Source organism: Apium graveolens, chromosome 8 (assembly GCF_009905375.1).
Source record: "Apium graveolens cultivar Ventura chromosome 8, ASM990537v1, whole genome shotgun sequence".
NCBI lineage: Eukaryota > Viridiplantae > Streptophyta > Magnoliopsida > Apiales > Apiaceae > Apium > Apium graveolens.
In genome coordinates this window covers 232,198,217-232,217,778 of record NC_133654.1, presented here as the reverse complement: position 1 = coordinate 232,217,778, position 19,562 = coordinate 232,198,217, and the positions used below count along the sequence as shown (strand labels likewise).

At 33.9% G+C, this 19,562-nt stretch overlaps 1 protein-coding gene across 1 annotated transcript; it reads right to left on the bottom strand.

Moving 5' to 3' along the window:
* Nucleotides 1-7,596: 7,596 nt before the first annotated feature.
* LOC141680436 (uncharacterized) lies at nucleotides 7,597-8,130 on the bottom strand. Its single transcript, XM_074486664.1, has one exon. The coding sequence runs from the start codon at nucleotides 8,128-8,130 to the stop codon at nucleotides 7,597-7,599; it is 534 nt and encodes a 177-aa protein (XP_074342765.1).
* Between the last annotated feature and the right edge of the window lie 11,432 nt (nucleotides 8,131-19,562).

Here is a 19,562-nt window from a genome sequence, read left to right as displayed (position 1 = left end):
TTTTTGGGGTTTGTGTTTTTTAGATAATTGATGTTTTGTTCTAGGGAAATCTGAGTTTATGTTTTTGGTTAATAACGTTTTTGTGAGAAAATATGTGTATGTATATGTTGTAATACATATTTTGGTATTTTGATTTTGTTGGTTCATTGTTGCTGAATATTTGGTGTTTCTTTTTCATTTTTGTATCTAAAATGGCATAGACTCCGGGTAATTGTATGACTGGTAGGAGACTTAAACAATCAGCTAACCTTAACCGTAGATCCGAGCGTCCTGCTTTCATGGGTTTTCCTGAAAACTCTTCTAGTAATTTTTCTCCAAAGCCTGTTAATATGCCTCCCTATTATTCAAGACCAGTAGTTAGCAAAATTCCCACTTTTTTATTGCACACCGGGAAGACATTAGGTCGTAAGGATGGTTCTTGGATAGATATAGATCACTATTTTGTAAAGGCTCAGAAGAATAGTACTCCTCATGGTTTTTACTTCCGGGACCTCTCTGATGCATATCGACACTTGGGTAGGGAACAATATGACCAGACCCGAATGGACGAGCTATTCTTTAATGCCCCGGGGACGGGGTGAAAGAGATGTGTCATAAGTCCAATCATGTATGAGGATTTAGGAATAACTTTTATGTAATCTATTTTGATTTCATTGATATTAATAAAAGACTTGTTTCGTTTTTATTGCGGGCTTTATCTATTTTAAGTGTTTAAATAAGATATACCACAGTTTAGAGTAAAGATTTTTTATAGATTGTGATGAGATCATAATAATGAGACCTAAAAGATGATAACTCTAAATTTAAACAGTTCCTGGTCGTAGGATTACTAACTGGTAATTAATAATCCACAAAGATCGGTACATACTATGCTTGCTTCATTATGAAGGATGTCTGTTATCATAGACATTTGTGTGGTGACGCTATAGCTAGTATGTAGGTGCTTATTATAGAATAAGTTTACTGAACATGACTCACACAGCTGAACAACTGATGGAGTTTACTCACGTGTCAGCAGTTGTTCACATAGTGATAGTTGTACAAGTATCCTTAGACTTGAGGTCATCATAGTCATCTTGTGTACACTGAACTATGCTTTGGTTTAGTTCTTAGTCTCCAGGGACAATTATAAGGGCTCTACTGGTACAGGAATTTGTATACGAAGATAGTGTATAATCAATAAAGGATCTACCCCTTCCAGTGAAGGAAGCGAATGTTCAATGCTGATCCACTTATGCTAGTTCAGTAATCTCTAGCCAGAGTGAATGAAATTAGAAAGGAGTTTCTAATTTACATTAATTAGAACTAAGCAAAGTGAATGGGAAAGTATATGATTAAATAAGATAGGCTTGACACGAGTTCCATGCCTTGTATTTAATCATGACATTGCAGGGTAGAAGGAATTAATTGTACAGTAACTATTCACTGAATAAGTTCTTGGTATTCTAAGCAGTGAATTCGTATTATCCGGATAGTCGCGATATGCTGAGAAGTATCCCTCACGATGTAGAAAAAATATGATTAATTTCTTAATTAAATTATATTTAATGAATTAGAGAATTTATATAAATAATGATAAAATAGTTTTATTATTATTTATTTCTACTACCGGCTTAATATTGAACCTACAGGGTCACACCATAAAAGAGAATGATTTAATGGTAGAGGAATTAATTAATAATGGCTGATAATTATTTATTTATGAAATAAATAATTAATTAGCAAATTTAATAATTGATTAAATGAGATTTAATTAATTATAAATTTATTAAGAAAAGTTCTTAATATTATTAATTAAGAATTTAATTTTTGGAAATTAAATCAAGTGAGAGAATTATTTTTCTAAAGTGTTTAGAAAAGGGATTAATGATTAAAAGGTGTTTTAATTATTAGTTAATTGGTTAATAAGAATAATCAATTAAAGGGTTAATAATAATAATAATATTTTATGGGAAAATTTTCAACTGAAATTTTTGCCTATAAATATACTATTATAAACCCTATTTGCTTTAACCCAAAAAAACCCCCTAATTCTAAAGAAGAAAAGAAAGGGAGGCAACTAATTCTCTCAGCCTCTTCCTCCCTCCATTATTTTGATCTCTTGGTGGATACCGGTAGAGTGCTTCACAATTGAGGAGCAGCTGCTAGGGATCTTCGTTCATCGTTCTTGGATCGCTATTAAAGGTTAGTAATCGATCCCTCGATTTATTCACGAATTATATAGGTTTATATGGGTTTTTATGCATTTTAATTGTAATCCACGCTTCCGTGTATGCATAAAATCCTACACGGGGTACACTCCTGCCCCTGTTCACCCTGAGGTTAGTAAGTTTACAGATGGCCAGGTAGAAGATGTACTTAAGGCTGTGTTTCACTTCGAGGACGGTTTAAAGTGGAGGTGGCTCAGGCCTCATGAGAGGGTTTATCATAGGCCTGCGGGGGGTTGGGTTGGTATACCACTAGAGCATCTTCGAGGTATGATACCGAACCTTCACCAATTTACAAAATCTCTCTGTCGGGATGTATATGGAATTCCCTTCACTCAGCTTGCCCTGAACTCTATTAAGTGGATCTCTTGGTTCTTGGGATGCTGTCATGTGAAGAGTTATCTGCCCACCTTCAAACTTCCCACCACCTCTTAAAAATCAAAAAATCCACAAACTTCCCTATTTATGAATTCACCTTCAACATGAACGAGTGTGGGTTTCTAGTTAATACCAGAAAGTTATGGAATCAAGAGTTTATCTTTGTCCGGGGTGGGGACCTAGAGTTTATGCCAGTATACAAGAATGTAATTAAAACGGACAGGTTCCTTACCCAGCAGCTCGGGGGAAACATTCTTGCGAAGATGTATGACTTCTGCGGGGCACTGGGATCGCAGTGGACCAGAGATAATTTTTTTTGTAATTAAACCTTGTATAATGCAGGATGTAAGTATTTCCGTTGTGTGGAGTGTTTTTTGTTTGCATATTTTTCTGTTTTTCTTTATTTGTTCTGGGGTGTTCGTAATTTTAGAATTGTTTTTCCTTTGTGCAAGTATCCCCGTTTTGAACCAATTTCATCACGAGATGTCTCAACAATTTAAAATTTTGGCTGGTAGATTTAAGAGGATTGGCGGGGCCACCCAGCTTAATTCGGGGAAGAACAAAAAGAAGGGTGATGGTGGCAGTGATTCCAACCTTCGTGATGCAGGTTCCTCCGGAACTGTTGTGCGTCAGTCTGTCCCCGAGAAAGTGCCTACCGTGATTATTGTGGATACATGGAATGTGGATGATGAAGAAGAAGAGGAAGAAGTTGGAGATTTGAATCCTCGTAAGGTGAAGGCTGGTAAAATTGTAGTTGGAGATTTGAATTCTCGTAAGAGGAAGGCTGGTGAGTATGATGTAGATTATTGTTAATTTAACAATAATCATTAAATTATTTTCCTTCGTCATCATCACATAAGTGGGAAAATTTAGGTTGAATATTATAACAATTTTTTTTAAAAAAAAAATTATACACAAAATTTACCTGCAATCGTTTCAAATTGTTGCAGAATGTAAAATACTGTTGCTTTTGTGGTTCTTGGTGTTAAGGATGTTAGGAAAATCCAGGACATTGGATTCCAATATAAGAATGAATATATATAGACGATCGTACATAACACACAGTACAATACTGTCTCTTATTGTTCACCATAATCACAGTCAACTTTAATCAACTGACTAGCAGACTCATGTTTGTTGGCGCAAAAATAAACTGCATATAATGAAATATGTGTTTGTAAAGAAATGGAGAAAAATAAAACAAATTCACCCAAGCTGCTTCTTTTTTATTGAATCAAACTGAGATACTAATACATAAAGCAAGAGAGAACATGTCCTACAAAATAACAACTGAACGCCTAAAACTCCTATAAACAGTCAACCACTAACATTATTCACTTCAGTTCCTACTAAATCGCTAACCACGCCATGACTACGTCTAACCTTATCAGATCAGACATACACATTAACAGAAAAACAAATGACAGACAAAATAAAATAAACTAATTTAAGTTTAGATTAATTAGTAATAAACTCCCCCTTAATCTAAACTCGATTAAGCACAACGTCTAACTCCAAGAAAGGACCTCATATTTTCAAACTTAACATCCGTGAGAGCTTTGGTAAAAGGATCAACACGCTGTTCTTCAGAGCTCATATGTTTCACAACAATTTTCCCATTCTCGACACACTCCCGGATAAAATCATAACGTATGTATATATGTTAACTTCTGCCATGAAACATCGGATTCTTGGCCAGATAAATGGCCGATTTGTTATCAATGAATAGAGTTACCGGACCAATACTATAATTTATAATTTACGATAGTAATTTTCTCAACCACTCGACTTGACAAGCAGCTGCTGTTGCTGCCATAAGCTCGGCCTCATACGAGGAGAGTGCCACACACATTTATTTTTGTGATGACCAAGTAATTAGACTGTCATTAAGATAGAACACCATACCTCCGATACTTTTCCTGTCCTCTAGGTGTCCTGCAAGGTCGCTATCCGAGTATCCAATTATCACTTCATTATCATTGTTTCTCGAGTACACCAACCCAAAGTCAATTGTCCCATTTACATATCGAAGAATACGCTTAGTTGCTGTCAGATGCATCTTTGTGGGTTTTTCCATAAACCTACTTATGATGCCTACCGAGTAAGCTATATCTGGCCTGGTATGAACCAGGTTTCTTAGGCCTCCAACTAGGCTTTTAAATTCAGTGGAATTCACTGGTATACCACCCTCATCTTTGTTAATAACTTCCTTGGGGTAAATTGGAACTTTAGTTGAGTTACAATCCATCAACCCAGCTTTGATAAGAATTTTTTTCACGTATTCTGACTGTTTTAGTTGAATGTAGCCTTCTCTTTGCTCAATTTCTATTCCCAGATAATAAGTTAACTTCCCCAAGTCTGTCATATCAAATTTCTTTTCCATCTATTTCTTAAACTCTACAATATCTACAATACTAGATCCAGTCACGAGCAGATCATTTACATAAACTCCGATGATTAACACATCCTTCCATGAATTTCTCGTATACACCGCTTATTCATAAGCACACATAACGAAGCCAAGTTCCTTCAAGCATTGATTCAACTTTGAGTACCACGCTCTCGGTGCTTGACGGAGCCTGTACAAAGACTTCAACAACCTGTAGACAAGATGCTCTTTCCCTTTCTTTTCGAACCTTTCTGGCTGTCTAACATACACCTCATCCCTGATTTCACCGTTCAAAAAAACTGTTTTCACGTCAAGATGATAGACTTGACAGTTTCCTTTTGTTGCAAGAGCAAGAAGCAAGCTAATTATTTCGATTCGAGTAACTGTTGCAAACACCTCGTCATAATCTACGCCTTATTTTTGTACATATCTCTGGGCAACGATTCTTGCCTTGTGTTTTATAATATTTCCATCAACATCTCGTTTGATCTTGTAAATCCACTTTAAACCAATGGGTTTTCAACCTTGTGGCAGTTCTGTTAGTTCCCAAGTGTCGTTTTTTCAACAACTTCCATCTCAACTTGCATTGCTTTCTCCATTCACTCCCTTTTTTTGCTTGAGTGTAGTTTGTTGGTTCATCCACTCCCATCAGGTACAATTCTTCATCCTCTAATTTAGTTGGTTCAGTTTTAGCACAAATTTCAGAAAGAGACCTGAAGTTTTGAGCCTCATCCTCGAATTCAAAACTCGTTAGAGACTCGGTAGTGCTTGGTGTATCCCCCTCTAGTTCACCTCTGTGAGTTTATCAAAATTTCGATCAATTGTAGTTACAGTGAACTGTGGGGTTTGATTTCCATTGGGGTTTGTTTTTGTGTCCCAACAACAGGATTTCTGTTCTTCAAATACCACATCACGACTAACACAAATTATTTCTGCCTTAGGATCATACATACGATATGCCTAAGTGCCCGGTTCCTTGCCAAGATAAATAACCACTTTACTTCTGTTATCGAGTTTTCTCAAATTCACTGGAGGTAGTCTCATATACGCCATACAACCGAACACTCGCAAATGTTCCATATGTGGTTTTTTCCAGACTAGACCTCATATGGCATGATTCCTGTCACTGCACGGGTGGGCAGTCTGTTGATTATATACATGGAATGTCAAACAGCTTCCGCCTAAAAATAATTTGGAATATTTCATTCCTTAGAGAGACTTCGAGCCATTTCCACTAGTGTTCTGTTGCGTCTTTCAACCACCCCATTTTGTTGGGGTGAGTAAGGAGCCGAGTAATGTCGTACAATCCCAGCTTCTTCACAGTATCGGGAAAATTCCTTGGATGTGAACTCACCACCATTGTTCGTCCTGAGTGTCATGATCTTTCTGTCCGGGCTGTTTTCAACCAAGGCACAGAAGCCTTTAAAAGCACTGAGAGCTTCACTCTTATCCTTCAAGAGGTAAGTCCACATAACACGAGTATAGTCATCGATCAACACAAATATATATCCGTTACCTCAAGGAGTACTGGGTGTTATAGGACAGTAGAGGTCACCATGAATTAGTTCGAGGGCCTTTGTTGCAGAAAAATTAGCCTTACGAGGAAAAGCTTGTCTAGTTTGCTTTGACATTAGACACCCACTACACACTTCACCGGGCTGGTTGATCACTGGCATTCCGTGGACCATGTTGATTGTAGACATCAGCTTCATTTTCTTATAGTTGACGTGACCCAATCGAGAGTGCCATAACTTGCTGTCATTCTCGCAGCTGGCCATTAAGCACTCAGATTCACCGCTATATATAATCAATTTGTACAGCCTATTCATCAACCGCTTTACTTTTATCAGAAGCTCCTCCTCCGCATCACGAACCCAAAGATGTTCCCTATTGAGGATAATTTTATACCCACTTTCCGAAAGTTGTCCAAGACTGATTATATTACTTCGAAGAGACGAAATATAGTACACCTTCTCGAGTTTCCTAGTTTCCCCGTTCTTGCATCCCAATATAATTGAACCCTTACCCTTTATCTGCACTATCGATCCATCCCCAAATTTAACCTAACCTGCCACATTCTCGTCGAATTTATTGAATTTGGAACTTTGTCCAGTTATATGATTACTGGCCCCGTTATCCAAGTACCAGAGATTGGATTTCAACTGCTTCTCTTCACCATTTTTACTTAATTTTGGCACGACTTGTGTTTCATTAATCATCGTATTAACCTTTTCATTTTTCTCTTGTTCCATCACAAGCAATGCAGGTTCCTCATCTGAGATTTGTGTTATGTGAGCTTCCTCCTTTGTCTCTCTATTACTTCTTGGTTTCTTGCACTCTACAGCATAGTGACTGTATGCACTACAGTTAAACCATCGAATCTTGCCTATGTCTCACGCTACCCGAATGACCTCCTTACCTCGATACCCCTGATTTGAAGCGTCATATGCCCTCCTCTGTGTGATTGCCTCTGCCACTCTTCTCTCGTAAGCTAAGGTTTGCTTTCCTCCTTTTCCTTTTCGAGCCATTGTTCATTGGTGAGAAGTAATTGATTTCCTCCTACTTCACTCTGGCCCTTAAGTCTCTCTTCGTGAGTTTTGAGAGAGCCTACAGCCTCCTCAACTAACATAGTATCGAGATCTCCAAATTGTTCGATGATAGAGGTAATTTGCAGAAACTTTGAAGGAGTGCACGAACAATCTTTTTGACTACGTAACTCTCTGCAATCTCCTCACCCAATGCTCGAATGTTAGCGACCAACCCATTCAGTTTCATGCTAAAATCGTCGAATGTCTCATTGTCTTTCATGGTCATGGACTCGAACTCCTCCTTGAGTGTTTGAACCTTGGCTGTTTTCACTGTTTCAGCCCCTTGACGCAAGACCTTGATGGCCTCCCAAGCTTCCTTAGCTGTTCCCTTATCAGCAAGAGAAAGAAGCACGTCTTCGGGTATTCCCTGGTAGATTGCAGCCAGTGCAATCTTGTCTATCTTGTCATCGACTTCCGTCGTCTTTGGATCCTTTGGCGACACGCCCTCCCAAACTTCATGAGCCTGCATATACACCTTCATTTTCATGACCCATACGATGTAGTTTGCACAAGTTAACATAGGATAACTCAAACTGATCGTACTCTCCTTGGCTTTTCCTGTCTCCATCGATTGCACCCTTGGCATATACTTGGGCATCCACCTAATAACCTAAACTCTGATATCATATGTTGGTGCAAAAATAAACCGCATACGGTGAAATATGTGTTTGTAAAGAACCGGAAAAAAACAAAACAAATTCACCCAAACTGATTCTTTTTTATTGAATCAAACTGAGATACTAATATAAAATGCCAGAGAAATTATGTCGCACAAAATAGCATCTGAATACCATAGCATCTGAACACCTAAAACTCCTAGAAAAAGTCAACCACTAACATTATTCGCTTCAGCTTCTACTAAATCGCTATTATACTAAATCGCTAACCATACGTCTAATCTTTCCAAATCAGACATACACATTAAGAAAGCAAGCTAACCTCGTAGTGACCTAACATGCAAGCTAAATGCAAAAGCAAGAAAATATTGAAATTCGAGCAAGAAAGAATTTATCTTCTCTCGTTAATGCTTCTAAAATCCTTAAAATGGAGAATGAGCATTTATCCACAAATTTGTGGGTACGAGTTCTTATTGAATCTTCAATGGTCATCCTTAAAGGATTGTCACATAAACAAATTGTTTTTTTCTATAAATATATTTCACATCATTTTTGCATTATTAATTTATAAAATACTTAAATTATTGGAACCTCAAGATGCTATAAATTTCATCAGTGTATTTAAAAAATGCATAATGTGTATAAACATATTATATTAATAATATTTTATGTATCGCAGGAAACTCAAATGAACCCTGCAGGTCTGCAACCTATCCTATACTTTATCAAACCCAGGTTCTTTCCGTTAGTAAGATCAGGTACTAAAATAAGGGGGGTCGACAATACATGCAAGAGCTTGCAGTGAACAAATTAAGCTAATGGTGTTTAGAAGAAGTGGACTAAGATAAACCAGATATATATCAAACAACGAAGCTACATTACATCTGCAAAGTTTAAATAAATAAACTGAACACAGCTCAATTCCTTCGCTTTGTTTTCTGCTTTCATTCGAGTACTATACCATAAAAACATATTTTCATCTTTTGACAAGAAATATATTTAGTCATTGGCTTGCCCGTTTTTCTATAGGTACCAATGTACTATTTTATTAAAATCGAATTTTTCATATTTTACTACCAAATTAAAATTAGACGGTGATCTTTTTAGTAAAATATTTCGGAGACGCTCAATATTTTAAAAAGTAAAACTGGATTACGTGCATATATTATAGTTAACACTTAATATGCAGAATATTATATCAATTTCTTAAACACAACACGTACTTATATATAACACTTATATTGATATATATCTAATATAAGGATATAAATGGAATACAAAATAAACATCAAATACAGTTTAAAAAGGAAGAATACAGCTAGAAATCACAAACAGTTGGAATTGAAAATACAATACAAGGCATGCAGGGTGCAGGAAATTGAGATTTAGAATGGTGTCGACGGTAGAGAGCGTTAAAACTTGTTATCACTCAATATGGGCTGCCATTTCGACTTCATGACTTGTATTCTCTTGTTTGCTGGGCAATTGACTCTCATTCTTGTCTGTAAATAAGTAGCAGAAGAACCGAACACCAAGAATAACAAGGGAAAAGATAAGCAATCCAGCCCATGCTATCATTGCGATTATAAGTGCTGTTAATGTATTGGTAACTTTATCTAAATCAGTGGTTGGGGTGGTGGCAATGACTGCACATACATAGGCAACTGTCATTGACGACAGAGTAATCCACATGGCTATTCGTATGACCCAAATTTGAATGTGTCTTTTCAGACTAAAACCACTGACGTATAGAAAGATCACACTTAGAGAAGCCATTAGCGAGATGGTATTAAATATCCAAAATATGTCACTCAATTTTGAGTAGAAGGAAGCTAGAAGTGAGTCTGAAGGTCGAAGTTGATATGAAGATGCCGGAGGAACCGCATCTAGTGAGGCATCCACTGAGGCAACGCCACCGGGAGGGCTGATGGCTGCTTGGTAAGCCATTGCAGCTATCACTGATGCTGCTACCAGTAAATCTTTGTCTTTCTTTTCCTCTTTCTTTTCCAAAATGCTATGAATTCTAAACATCTTCATAATTTTATTAATTCTTTTTCTATTGCAGGATTTGTACAATAGAATGTAGTAGCCTGGAATGGATGTGCATGATTGTGGTATACTAACGGGTTTTTATAGAATTTTAGGAGATAACTTTTGCCAGGCGGCTTTGATATCTAGTGACAAGTTGCTAGAGCTGGCCACTCGGCGGTCCGTGCCGTTCGGGTCGGGCCAATCACGGGTTGAACACTCGAAACATCAACACTGAACCGGCACAAAGGAGTAACGAGCCGGGCCCGGGCCGAATTTGAACCGGGAGATGGTAACTCGTAACCGGCACTAAATTCACGAGCTCATGCGAGCTGCGCGGGCTTAACAGTGGGCTTGCATTAATTTTTTTAAAAAAGATTGGCTTAAATGACACCGACTTCCTGTTTATAGGCGGAGTAATTACTTTTCAATTTAGGTAGCATTAGCTTATTTAATACTATACACATATTTAATAATAAAAAATAACAAAAGAATACATATTTAATATATGTAATAAAATAATATCAATTAAATACTAATAATAATAATAGTGATAGTAATAGTAATAAGAATAATAATAATTACAAGATTATATACATATTATCGAAATATTATTAATAGAATTATAAGAATAATAATGACAAAATAAAAATATAATAATAACAATAATGCAAATATAAGAATTAGAAAAATTTAAAATATAAGTAACTTAACTAAATAAACTAGAAAAAAATACAATCAAATAACAGGGGAGGGCAGCATACAGAGTAACAGAGGTGATGGTTGTTAGTATGTGCGGGCCGGTCCGGGCTACGCGGTTCGTGCGGGCCGGATACGGTCCAGGGTTTTTAATTTCATATTCGTAACCGGCACTCTAGTTTGAACGAATTGTACGGGTTTGAACCGATCCAATTCGGGCCGAATAAAATCGGGTTTCCGTACGTGCCGGTGCCGAATGAGCGGTTCAAACCCGCCCGATTGGCCACCTCTACAAGTTGCAGACTGCATATATGAGAAGAGTCGCACTTTCACTTTAGGAAATTGCCATGCATTCGTTCTCACTTAAAATAATAATTAGATTCTCCCATTTCATTTGACTCATCTGTCCTCGCAAATCTTAATATTTTTATTATGTGTTTTTTTTTCTGTAAAGATTTTGTTTTCGTTTTGATGAAAATTAAAAGTTTTTAAAAGTTAGAAATTATTTTGAATTGAAAAATATAACTTTTTAGCATGTAAAATATAAATTAACCTAATATTTATAGATAATTAGCACAAATGCCTGTTCTCACAAAGAAAACAAAACTTTGTATAGGAATGTAAAATATAAACAAACCTATAGATAATTGTAGATAATTAGCACAAATAGATAATGTAAAAATGTTTCGTCGCCTAACATTTTTGTTTACAAAGATGGCGAGATATATTTCCGTTTCTTGTTAAAAAAGGTGAGTATATTTTATCGTCAAAATAAAATTGTGAAGGTTAGTGATTTTTATGTTAGAAATTGCAGAGTTACAAAAATATGCAAGTGCATTTAACCATCAAATAAAATAATAAAAAATAGTTATTTTCGTACGACAGAAGTTGCAGTTGCAAAAATTAAAGAATTTAATTAATTCTCATGGTGATCACATTTTGATAAATTTAAAGTATTATGTATGTACGACTACACAGATGGATCTAAAGTAGTTTAAAACTACAAATTAAGCAGTCTTAATTGATCCGAGAACATTTCAAAACGATAAAAAATTATTAAAGTAGATTCCTCTTGTGAACAGGAATAATATTGTATAATTTTTTGGCAAACAGCTAACTTGCTGGGATTTCTCTCAATTATTATTCTTATGTCATTAACCGAATATGTGGGTTTTAAGCATCTAGCTTGTCAATTTCTGTCTATTTTTCACTTTGTGATAATTTAAGGTTTATATGTTATCCAAAGTTTAATTGCAATTTGAAAGGAAATTAAAGATATCTAAACAATAATTTTCAATTCCGGCTCTTTCTAATAACGCCACCGGTTCACATACGAAACAAGTACATGTAAAGTTTTTTACACTATAAGAGTACGTAAAATAGTTTTTTACATGTATAGCATATTCATAATTTTTTTTGGCAAGCAGGTGTCTTACAGACTAATTTTGAAGAATCACATTTATGATCCTACTTAAATTACCGAATCATAAATAAGTCGTTAAAATCCCGATTTTCACCCGTTATATACTTAATTGCTGATCCATTAGCGGATGGCGTTGAGTAAAAATATAGACACCCATTCATAATATATACCCACGTAAACTGTTTGCATCGAGGTCAATTTTTGGCGTAAGGACTAGAAAAAAATGCATAACGTATATGTTGATAATAAAAAAATGAAAGAGCGATGAAGACATAAAGGTTTAAATAATAAACAAGGAATCTATTCTACTGTACTAGATTGATGTTCTACTGTACTAGATTGATGCATTTGTATTTGTCCTCCGCACCAACTAAAACTATTATCCTCTCTTATTGCTGTTATTATTATACTGGTACACTTCTTATTTTTGTATTAGGGTCATACCCAAACGGCCATTGTTATTACACTGTTTTTTCTTGTTCTCTTGTCATCTGTTGATTTCGTCTTTTATTTTATTTTACCAAGTCCTTCCTCCTGCTTGGGTATAATGTCCTCATTTTCTTTTTATATTTCCAGATCTGCAAACACATAAATAAAGAAAATGATAGTTACACAGTACACTTCTCAAGTCCCAAAACTATGTACGAATTATACTCATACATTATTATTATCTTTTTAGTATATAAAGAATGAGAGTTGTCCTCCAACTTTAATAAAATGCACAAAATGTCATGATTTTTTAAATATCGGCCAATTTTTATTTTTATTTTTTTATCGTAAAAAACTCGCAATCACTATCTTTCAGGGGTGTACTAGGGGTGTACTGGGTAAATCCTATAGTCTCGCGTAAGGTAAACCGTACTTAAATGACAGTTTTACCAGTAATAATCATAAATTTTCCTCCCTTGGGTTTGAAACATGTGACCAAGAGGATAATTATTCTTTCTTTAACTAACTGAGTCAACCCTTGCGGGCATATTGACCGATTTTCATAAAAGAGATCATAGTGTAAAATTAATATTTTTAATGTAAATACAAAAAATTTGCTTATCTATCATATTACAATCATGATTATAGAAATTGCCCAATTTTTCAAAAAATCAGTTAATAATATTTGACCTATCTGATAAATTACCCGTTAATCATTGATAATAATTTTTAAAAAAATAAACCGAACGCCGGAATCGATTAACTCCGATTTGTAAAATATATGTAATTAAGGTTATAATGATTAGGTTCTGTGGATAACCCTCTTAATTGGGTAACTTAGTAACTCTTAAGTGTTAAGTACACGTTACAGTTTTGCAATTTCTTGTTGTTTTCTTGCTTTTTTTCTATTGAGAATTTGTATTTTTTTCAACGTGTACACTTTACAGTTTTGCATTTTTTGATAGTTTTCTTATATCCTCCTTTTTATATTATATAATAAAAATTAAACTTCATATTAATATAAAAATTTTAATATATTTTTTATTAATTTTCATTATAAGTTTACTATTAATTAATTTTTTGTGTGAAATATATTCTTACTTTTTTGTAACACTATCTTTTACTAGTATTTTATATTTATATGTTATATAATTTTTTTAGTTATTGTTAGAGTATTCTGTATCTTTAACATATGTACTGTAATTTTTATGCTCAGTGTTCTATATTTTTATTGTAATGTACTATAAATTTTATGTTTAACATATAACCTGTAATTTTTATGCTCAGTATTCTCTATTTTTAACCTAATGTACTATAAATTTTATGCTCATTATTCTGTATTTTTAACCTATGTATTATAAATTTTAGACTTAGTGTTATGTATTTTTAACCTATGTACTGTAATTTTTATGCTTAGTGTTCTGTATTTTTGAACTGTTTTATGAATTCTATAATTATTTTAACATATGTACTGTAATTTTTATGTTTAGTTCTGTATAATGACCTATAAATATTTTTACAGAACACATGAAATATTTTTTAACTTCAATTTTTTCCATAAAAATGTGTTATTCTGTTTTGTAAAATATATTGTTAGTATCAATTTGAAATTTTTTTATTAAAAAAATAAAATTGTTGAGTTTTATAAAATTGGATCACATAAAATATTTTATATTAAATATTGATTTTAATCGAATAAAATTTATGATGCACACATTCTTTTTTTATTCACTATTCAAAAATAAATTTATGAAAATTTCTTAACTTACGAAATACACATCTCATTTCAAGAAAAACAAATTACAATAAAATTTGGTAAAAGTAAAGATTTCAAAAATATTTAAGCATGATTTGATATCTTAAAAAAACATTTAGAATTTTGTACTTTAAATTCAATCATATTTTTGAAGAAGAAAAAAAATAAATATTTAATATGAAAAATGTTAAAGATACTCAACATATAATATTTATAAATAACTTTAAAATCAACAATTAAAAACTTAAATTTAGAATGTACATTATATATAATATGAAAAACATATAAAATAAAAATAATAAAAATAATGAAACTAGATGACTAACGTGCATTTGTTGAAAATGTCAAGTTTTTAACGTTGGTTACATGATATAATAGTGTTGTATACTTGTCATCATTTTACCCGTTGCATCCCACTAATTTAATGACTAAAATTTAGTCACTCATTTACCCAAATAAAAAAGTTACCAGTTAATTCCTCCTCAAGGTTACAATATGTTATCCTAATATATAATTATATGAAATATCATCCGGAATCATCCGTGTTAGGTATGAATACAACACAGAGGGGGTGAATGTGTTTTGGCTTAAATGTTTGATTTTTGATCGACTTTGGCTTTAGCAGTTGGTTGTTATCAATGATTTAGTAGAATAGATGTTACACATAAATAACTGTGCAAATATGTAAAACAAAGATCTCCAAAACTCACTTAATTTTATATTAAAAATCAAGCAGTGTTTTGCTACAAAATCTCTAAGTTCTTGTTTTAGAGCGTAGCTTCTTTTTTGAGAGAGAATTACCAGATTTTCTATCTAGATTGTTACAACTGACTAAGGACCAGTGTTAACTTTATAACTCAGTTAACTGCTAGTTTAGACAGTGGATAATAAACATGCTATTAGATTTTATAAACTGTCACTTGTCATTTCTGTTTATAGAAAAACAAATCTTCCATTTCTGACTTAGCATATCTTTAGCATCCCGTGTTTACTTTAATCTTGCTCTGTCAGTTAATCTTGTCATTGATCTTACACATCTCTTAAGATGCTTTTTGTAAACTTGTCAATCCAGCTATGTGAATTGTTTGTTGATTTGCAACCTTGGATATTGAACTGTTCTGCAATTCTGTATTTAGAGAAATTTCTTCACTTCGAGATCTCCAATTAAGCTGTAGAGAACTCGACATCTCGATAGGCATGTTGGCTTGTCGATATCTCTGAAACTTCATTGTTGACTTGACTTATCGACAACTCTGAGTTCTCTAGTGAATTTTGGTTTATCGATAACTCAGAGTTCTCTAATGGACTTTGGCTTATCGATAACTCAGAGTTCTCTAATGAATGAATGCTTGTCGATATCTCTGAGTTCTTGAATGGGTATCTGACTTATCGATATCTCCAATAGCATTTCCTGAGTTCTCGATAGACAATTCCCGTGTTCTCGATATGTCTTTCTGAGTTCTCGATAGGTCTTTCTGAGTTCTCAAATGACTTATCTATAACACTAATTATGTGACTCGTAGAAATCTTGACTTAGAATGTTTTTCACCAAACAGAATTATTCAACTCCAAGTTTCTTCATAATTCTTCTGAGACATGACCTTCTTGATCTTCTTCCAGATAGAATTCTTAGGCTTGGCACTGTTTAGGGAAAAATGCTCCAGTCTGCTCCATTTACATTTTACAGATATTAAGTTTTACAAGTATAAATTACAGATTAAGGTTACAGTACAACTAATCTCAGGGTTGTTACAATGACTTAGTCTTGTTATAATACAGACATGTTTTGCATAACAATCCGTATATTATACATTTTTATACGTACCTACGTTGAAATGAGGTGAGGAAATGCACCATGATCATATAGCAAAAAAGAAAAAATTCTCTATGATCCCTCAAAAAAGAGGAGTACACTGAAGCTGGTGGGCCAAAGTTGATTATGATGAGTTCATAAGATAATATGGGCACTTTCTGTAATTTACAATAATGGTAATTAATTATTTACAGCCCCGTTGGAATATTTGTTTTTAGATTGGGTTGAAGAAGTGTATCCATTGAGGAGCTGGTGGGGCAGTAGAGTCTTTAAACAGCATGGCCCAATGACAATGATGGAATGAGAGATATCATCATCATCTATCAATTCCATCATTAAGTTTTTTCTTAATATAAAGGAAACCCCATTGAAATTAATGGGAGTATTACATATCTCTGTACAGCATTGAAAATTGTTGTAGATATATAAATAAATAATCCACTCTTCAAAGTCCAGGAACCAATTCAATTAGGTTAAATCGTTTTTTGTTTTGTAAATTATTTAAAAGATAGTAATTACTGATTTTGTGGAAATAAATATATTAGAACGGAATAAATCGGAGCAGTGGGGTCTGAATGAGATGATGATTCAGGTTTGATGTACAGGGATTGTTGCGAATGAAAGGGCAGTACAAGTGTGATTACTGAGGGTTTCACAACTTCTGTGAGAGATCTTGTCACTCCTTCTGTACCATCAATGCATTGTAATTTGGGCCTACGCTTTCTGGAAATTGCATAAAAATGAGAAGGCTCCGAAAGGAACTTGTACTATTAGTGATGGGATTGTTGGACAAACTTAGTATTTTAGACTAAGTTGTGAATCATTTTGACACTCTATATGAGTGAGACATATTATATGTTAGTGGTGTGTATTTATTGGAACGTATTCTTCTCTTCGAGGGGATTCCAACGCATATTAACACGCTCAAAATGAGTAAAAGGTGAATGAGAACTGATGTTCCAAAGTTTTACCTTTTAATATGAAAAGTGGTTTTGTACCACATCGAGAGTAGCACAAACCTATTCCTTAGTTTTTCTTATAAATACCATGTACCACATCGAAAAGAAAAACAAGTCCTTTCAAGCCTCTCTTTATAAATAGAGTCTTAGGGCACCAGTTTTATTAAGTCGAGGAAATAAGAGTCATCTCTTTCATTCTCGGTCTCTTTAGTATTAAATTTTTCCAATATTCCGGTGATAGTTCTCGGGCTCAGTTCAAGTTCGCTGAGAGTATATTCGATCTATCGATTATACTAGTATCTCGTTTTATCCTGGGAAGCAGGTCGCTAAACACGGATGGTGCGGGACGAAACTGCTTTAAGGAGACAGTTTTCTGGACTCGAGATTAAATCCAATCTCTGTTTGTTTTCTCAAACCCTTCTCCTAATTTAATTGTTAATTCTCATATGCTTATGTGATTTAAGAATTAACAATGTTTTTGTGAAGTAGTTATATATTCAATATATATATATATAACAATGTCTTTATCGTACAAGATTGATAACAATCTTAAAGCAGTTTTCTTCAATTTTCATACTTTCTTGTGAGTAGACGCAAAAGTCAATTTGATTGTTTAAATTGGATTTATTTATGGGTATATGAGTGGCCATTATTTGCCTCATTAATTAAATTAAATTTAGTGCGTTAATTTCTTTGATCACTTGTTGCCATGTGCTTGAAATTAATATAAATTTGATTTTAAGTGGTGCTTTGTTTAAGCATAACAGGTACGAGGCAAAAGTAAGCACAAAGTTGTTGGATAATTGGTTTCTTATAAGGCTATTGATGCTTTAATGGTTATTGATTTATGATCAACTTATATTCAAGTGGACATATTTGGTGACATCTCTTTCGGGTTGATCATTATAAATTGGTAGATTAAACCCAAATTTATAATTCGTCCATGTTTTCGCTATTAATGGATAGCTTATTATGTTTTGTTAACATGGTGATTGATTTTTTAATTCTGAATTGATTTTGGAGTTATTAGTACACTGATACAAGAATCGTATATGCTATAGTTTACATGCGTGTTTGCAAGTTCATAACATGATATTGCTATGCAATTAAATGATATGGCTACATAAATGTGACCCTTCATGATGGAACTTGATTATTTGGTGATTAATTTTTAAATCATTGTTGAGTGATGATAAGACATCAATTATTATTGTTTAATCTTTAATAATGGAGTTATATCACAAACTTGTAATACTGGATAGAATGCAGTAACATGTTTGTTGTTAAATAATGTGACGAGGTGGGCAGCTGAAGTGAACCAGATTTACAATTGCTCAGGATTCTCCACATTAAAAAACCTAATGGGCCTGGAGTACAGGTTATGGGTCGGCACATAAATTATATTTTTCTGGTTGGATTTTTCCTCCAGTTAAATAGTAATTTCACGTGTTGGTGTCGGTCTGCTGCGGCAGTGACACACGAGCCTATTATAGTGATCCATATAATACTTAATACGGCGAATATTGATATCAGTATTTATGCTGAACTTCGGAGAGAATCCGAAAAGTTGTTAACCCTAACGCATCAGTTGATCAAGGATCACTGAATGTGGGTTTATTGAAGATTTATGTTCTTCCTTGGGCCTTTTCTGGTTGTACCAGTAGGTGAGCCATAAAAGTAGGTTCGTGTGAACCATGTAAATATTTTAGAGAAATTCGGTAATTGAATTTTTAATGATAAGAACCACGGGAAGTTCTTTAAACATGATATTAAAATCTTATAGGTTTTAATGAATGACGTAAAACCTGCTCAGATGAGAGGTAGTGACACGATACGTGTTTACTGTCTGGTTTGATAGTAAAACATTTACCACTCGTACTCGTAGTCGAGTCAATATTGAAGCTAAATAGAGAGATGTGTGCTCTATAAACTCAAGGGTAAATCCAACTTAATATAGATAATTAAGATGGTAGTGAATAAATTTGATGATGAATAATCACCGGGCAAATTCTGTTTGCAACGTGAATATTCATGAGGTCGTTGCACCTTACTCGCATTAAATAAATGGAGTAGATGCAGGCTTGAGTTGCGCTCTGAGAGAGATGTAAAACGATTGTGATCAGCTCAGACTATCACTGAATTTGAGGATATTAGTTACGAAGGGCTAATCATTCCTTAAACATGATACCACAGAAGGAAATAATTAAATTTCCTATTAGTTTTGGAATATTTTCTGACATTCTGTAAAATATTAAAATTGTAGGGGTATCTAAAAT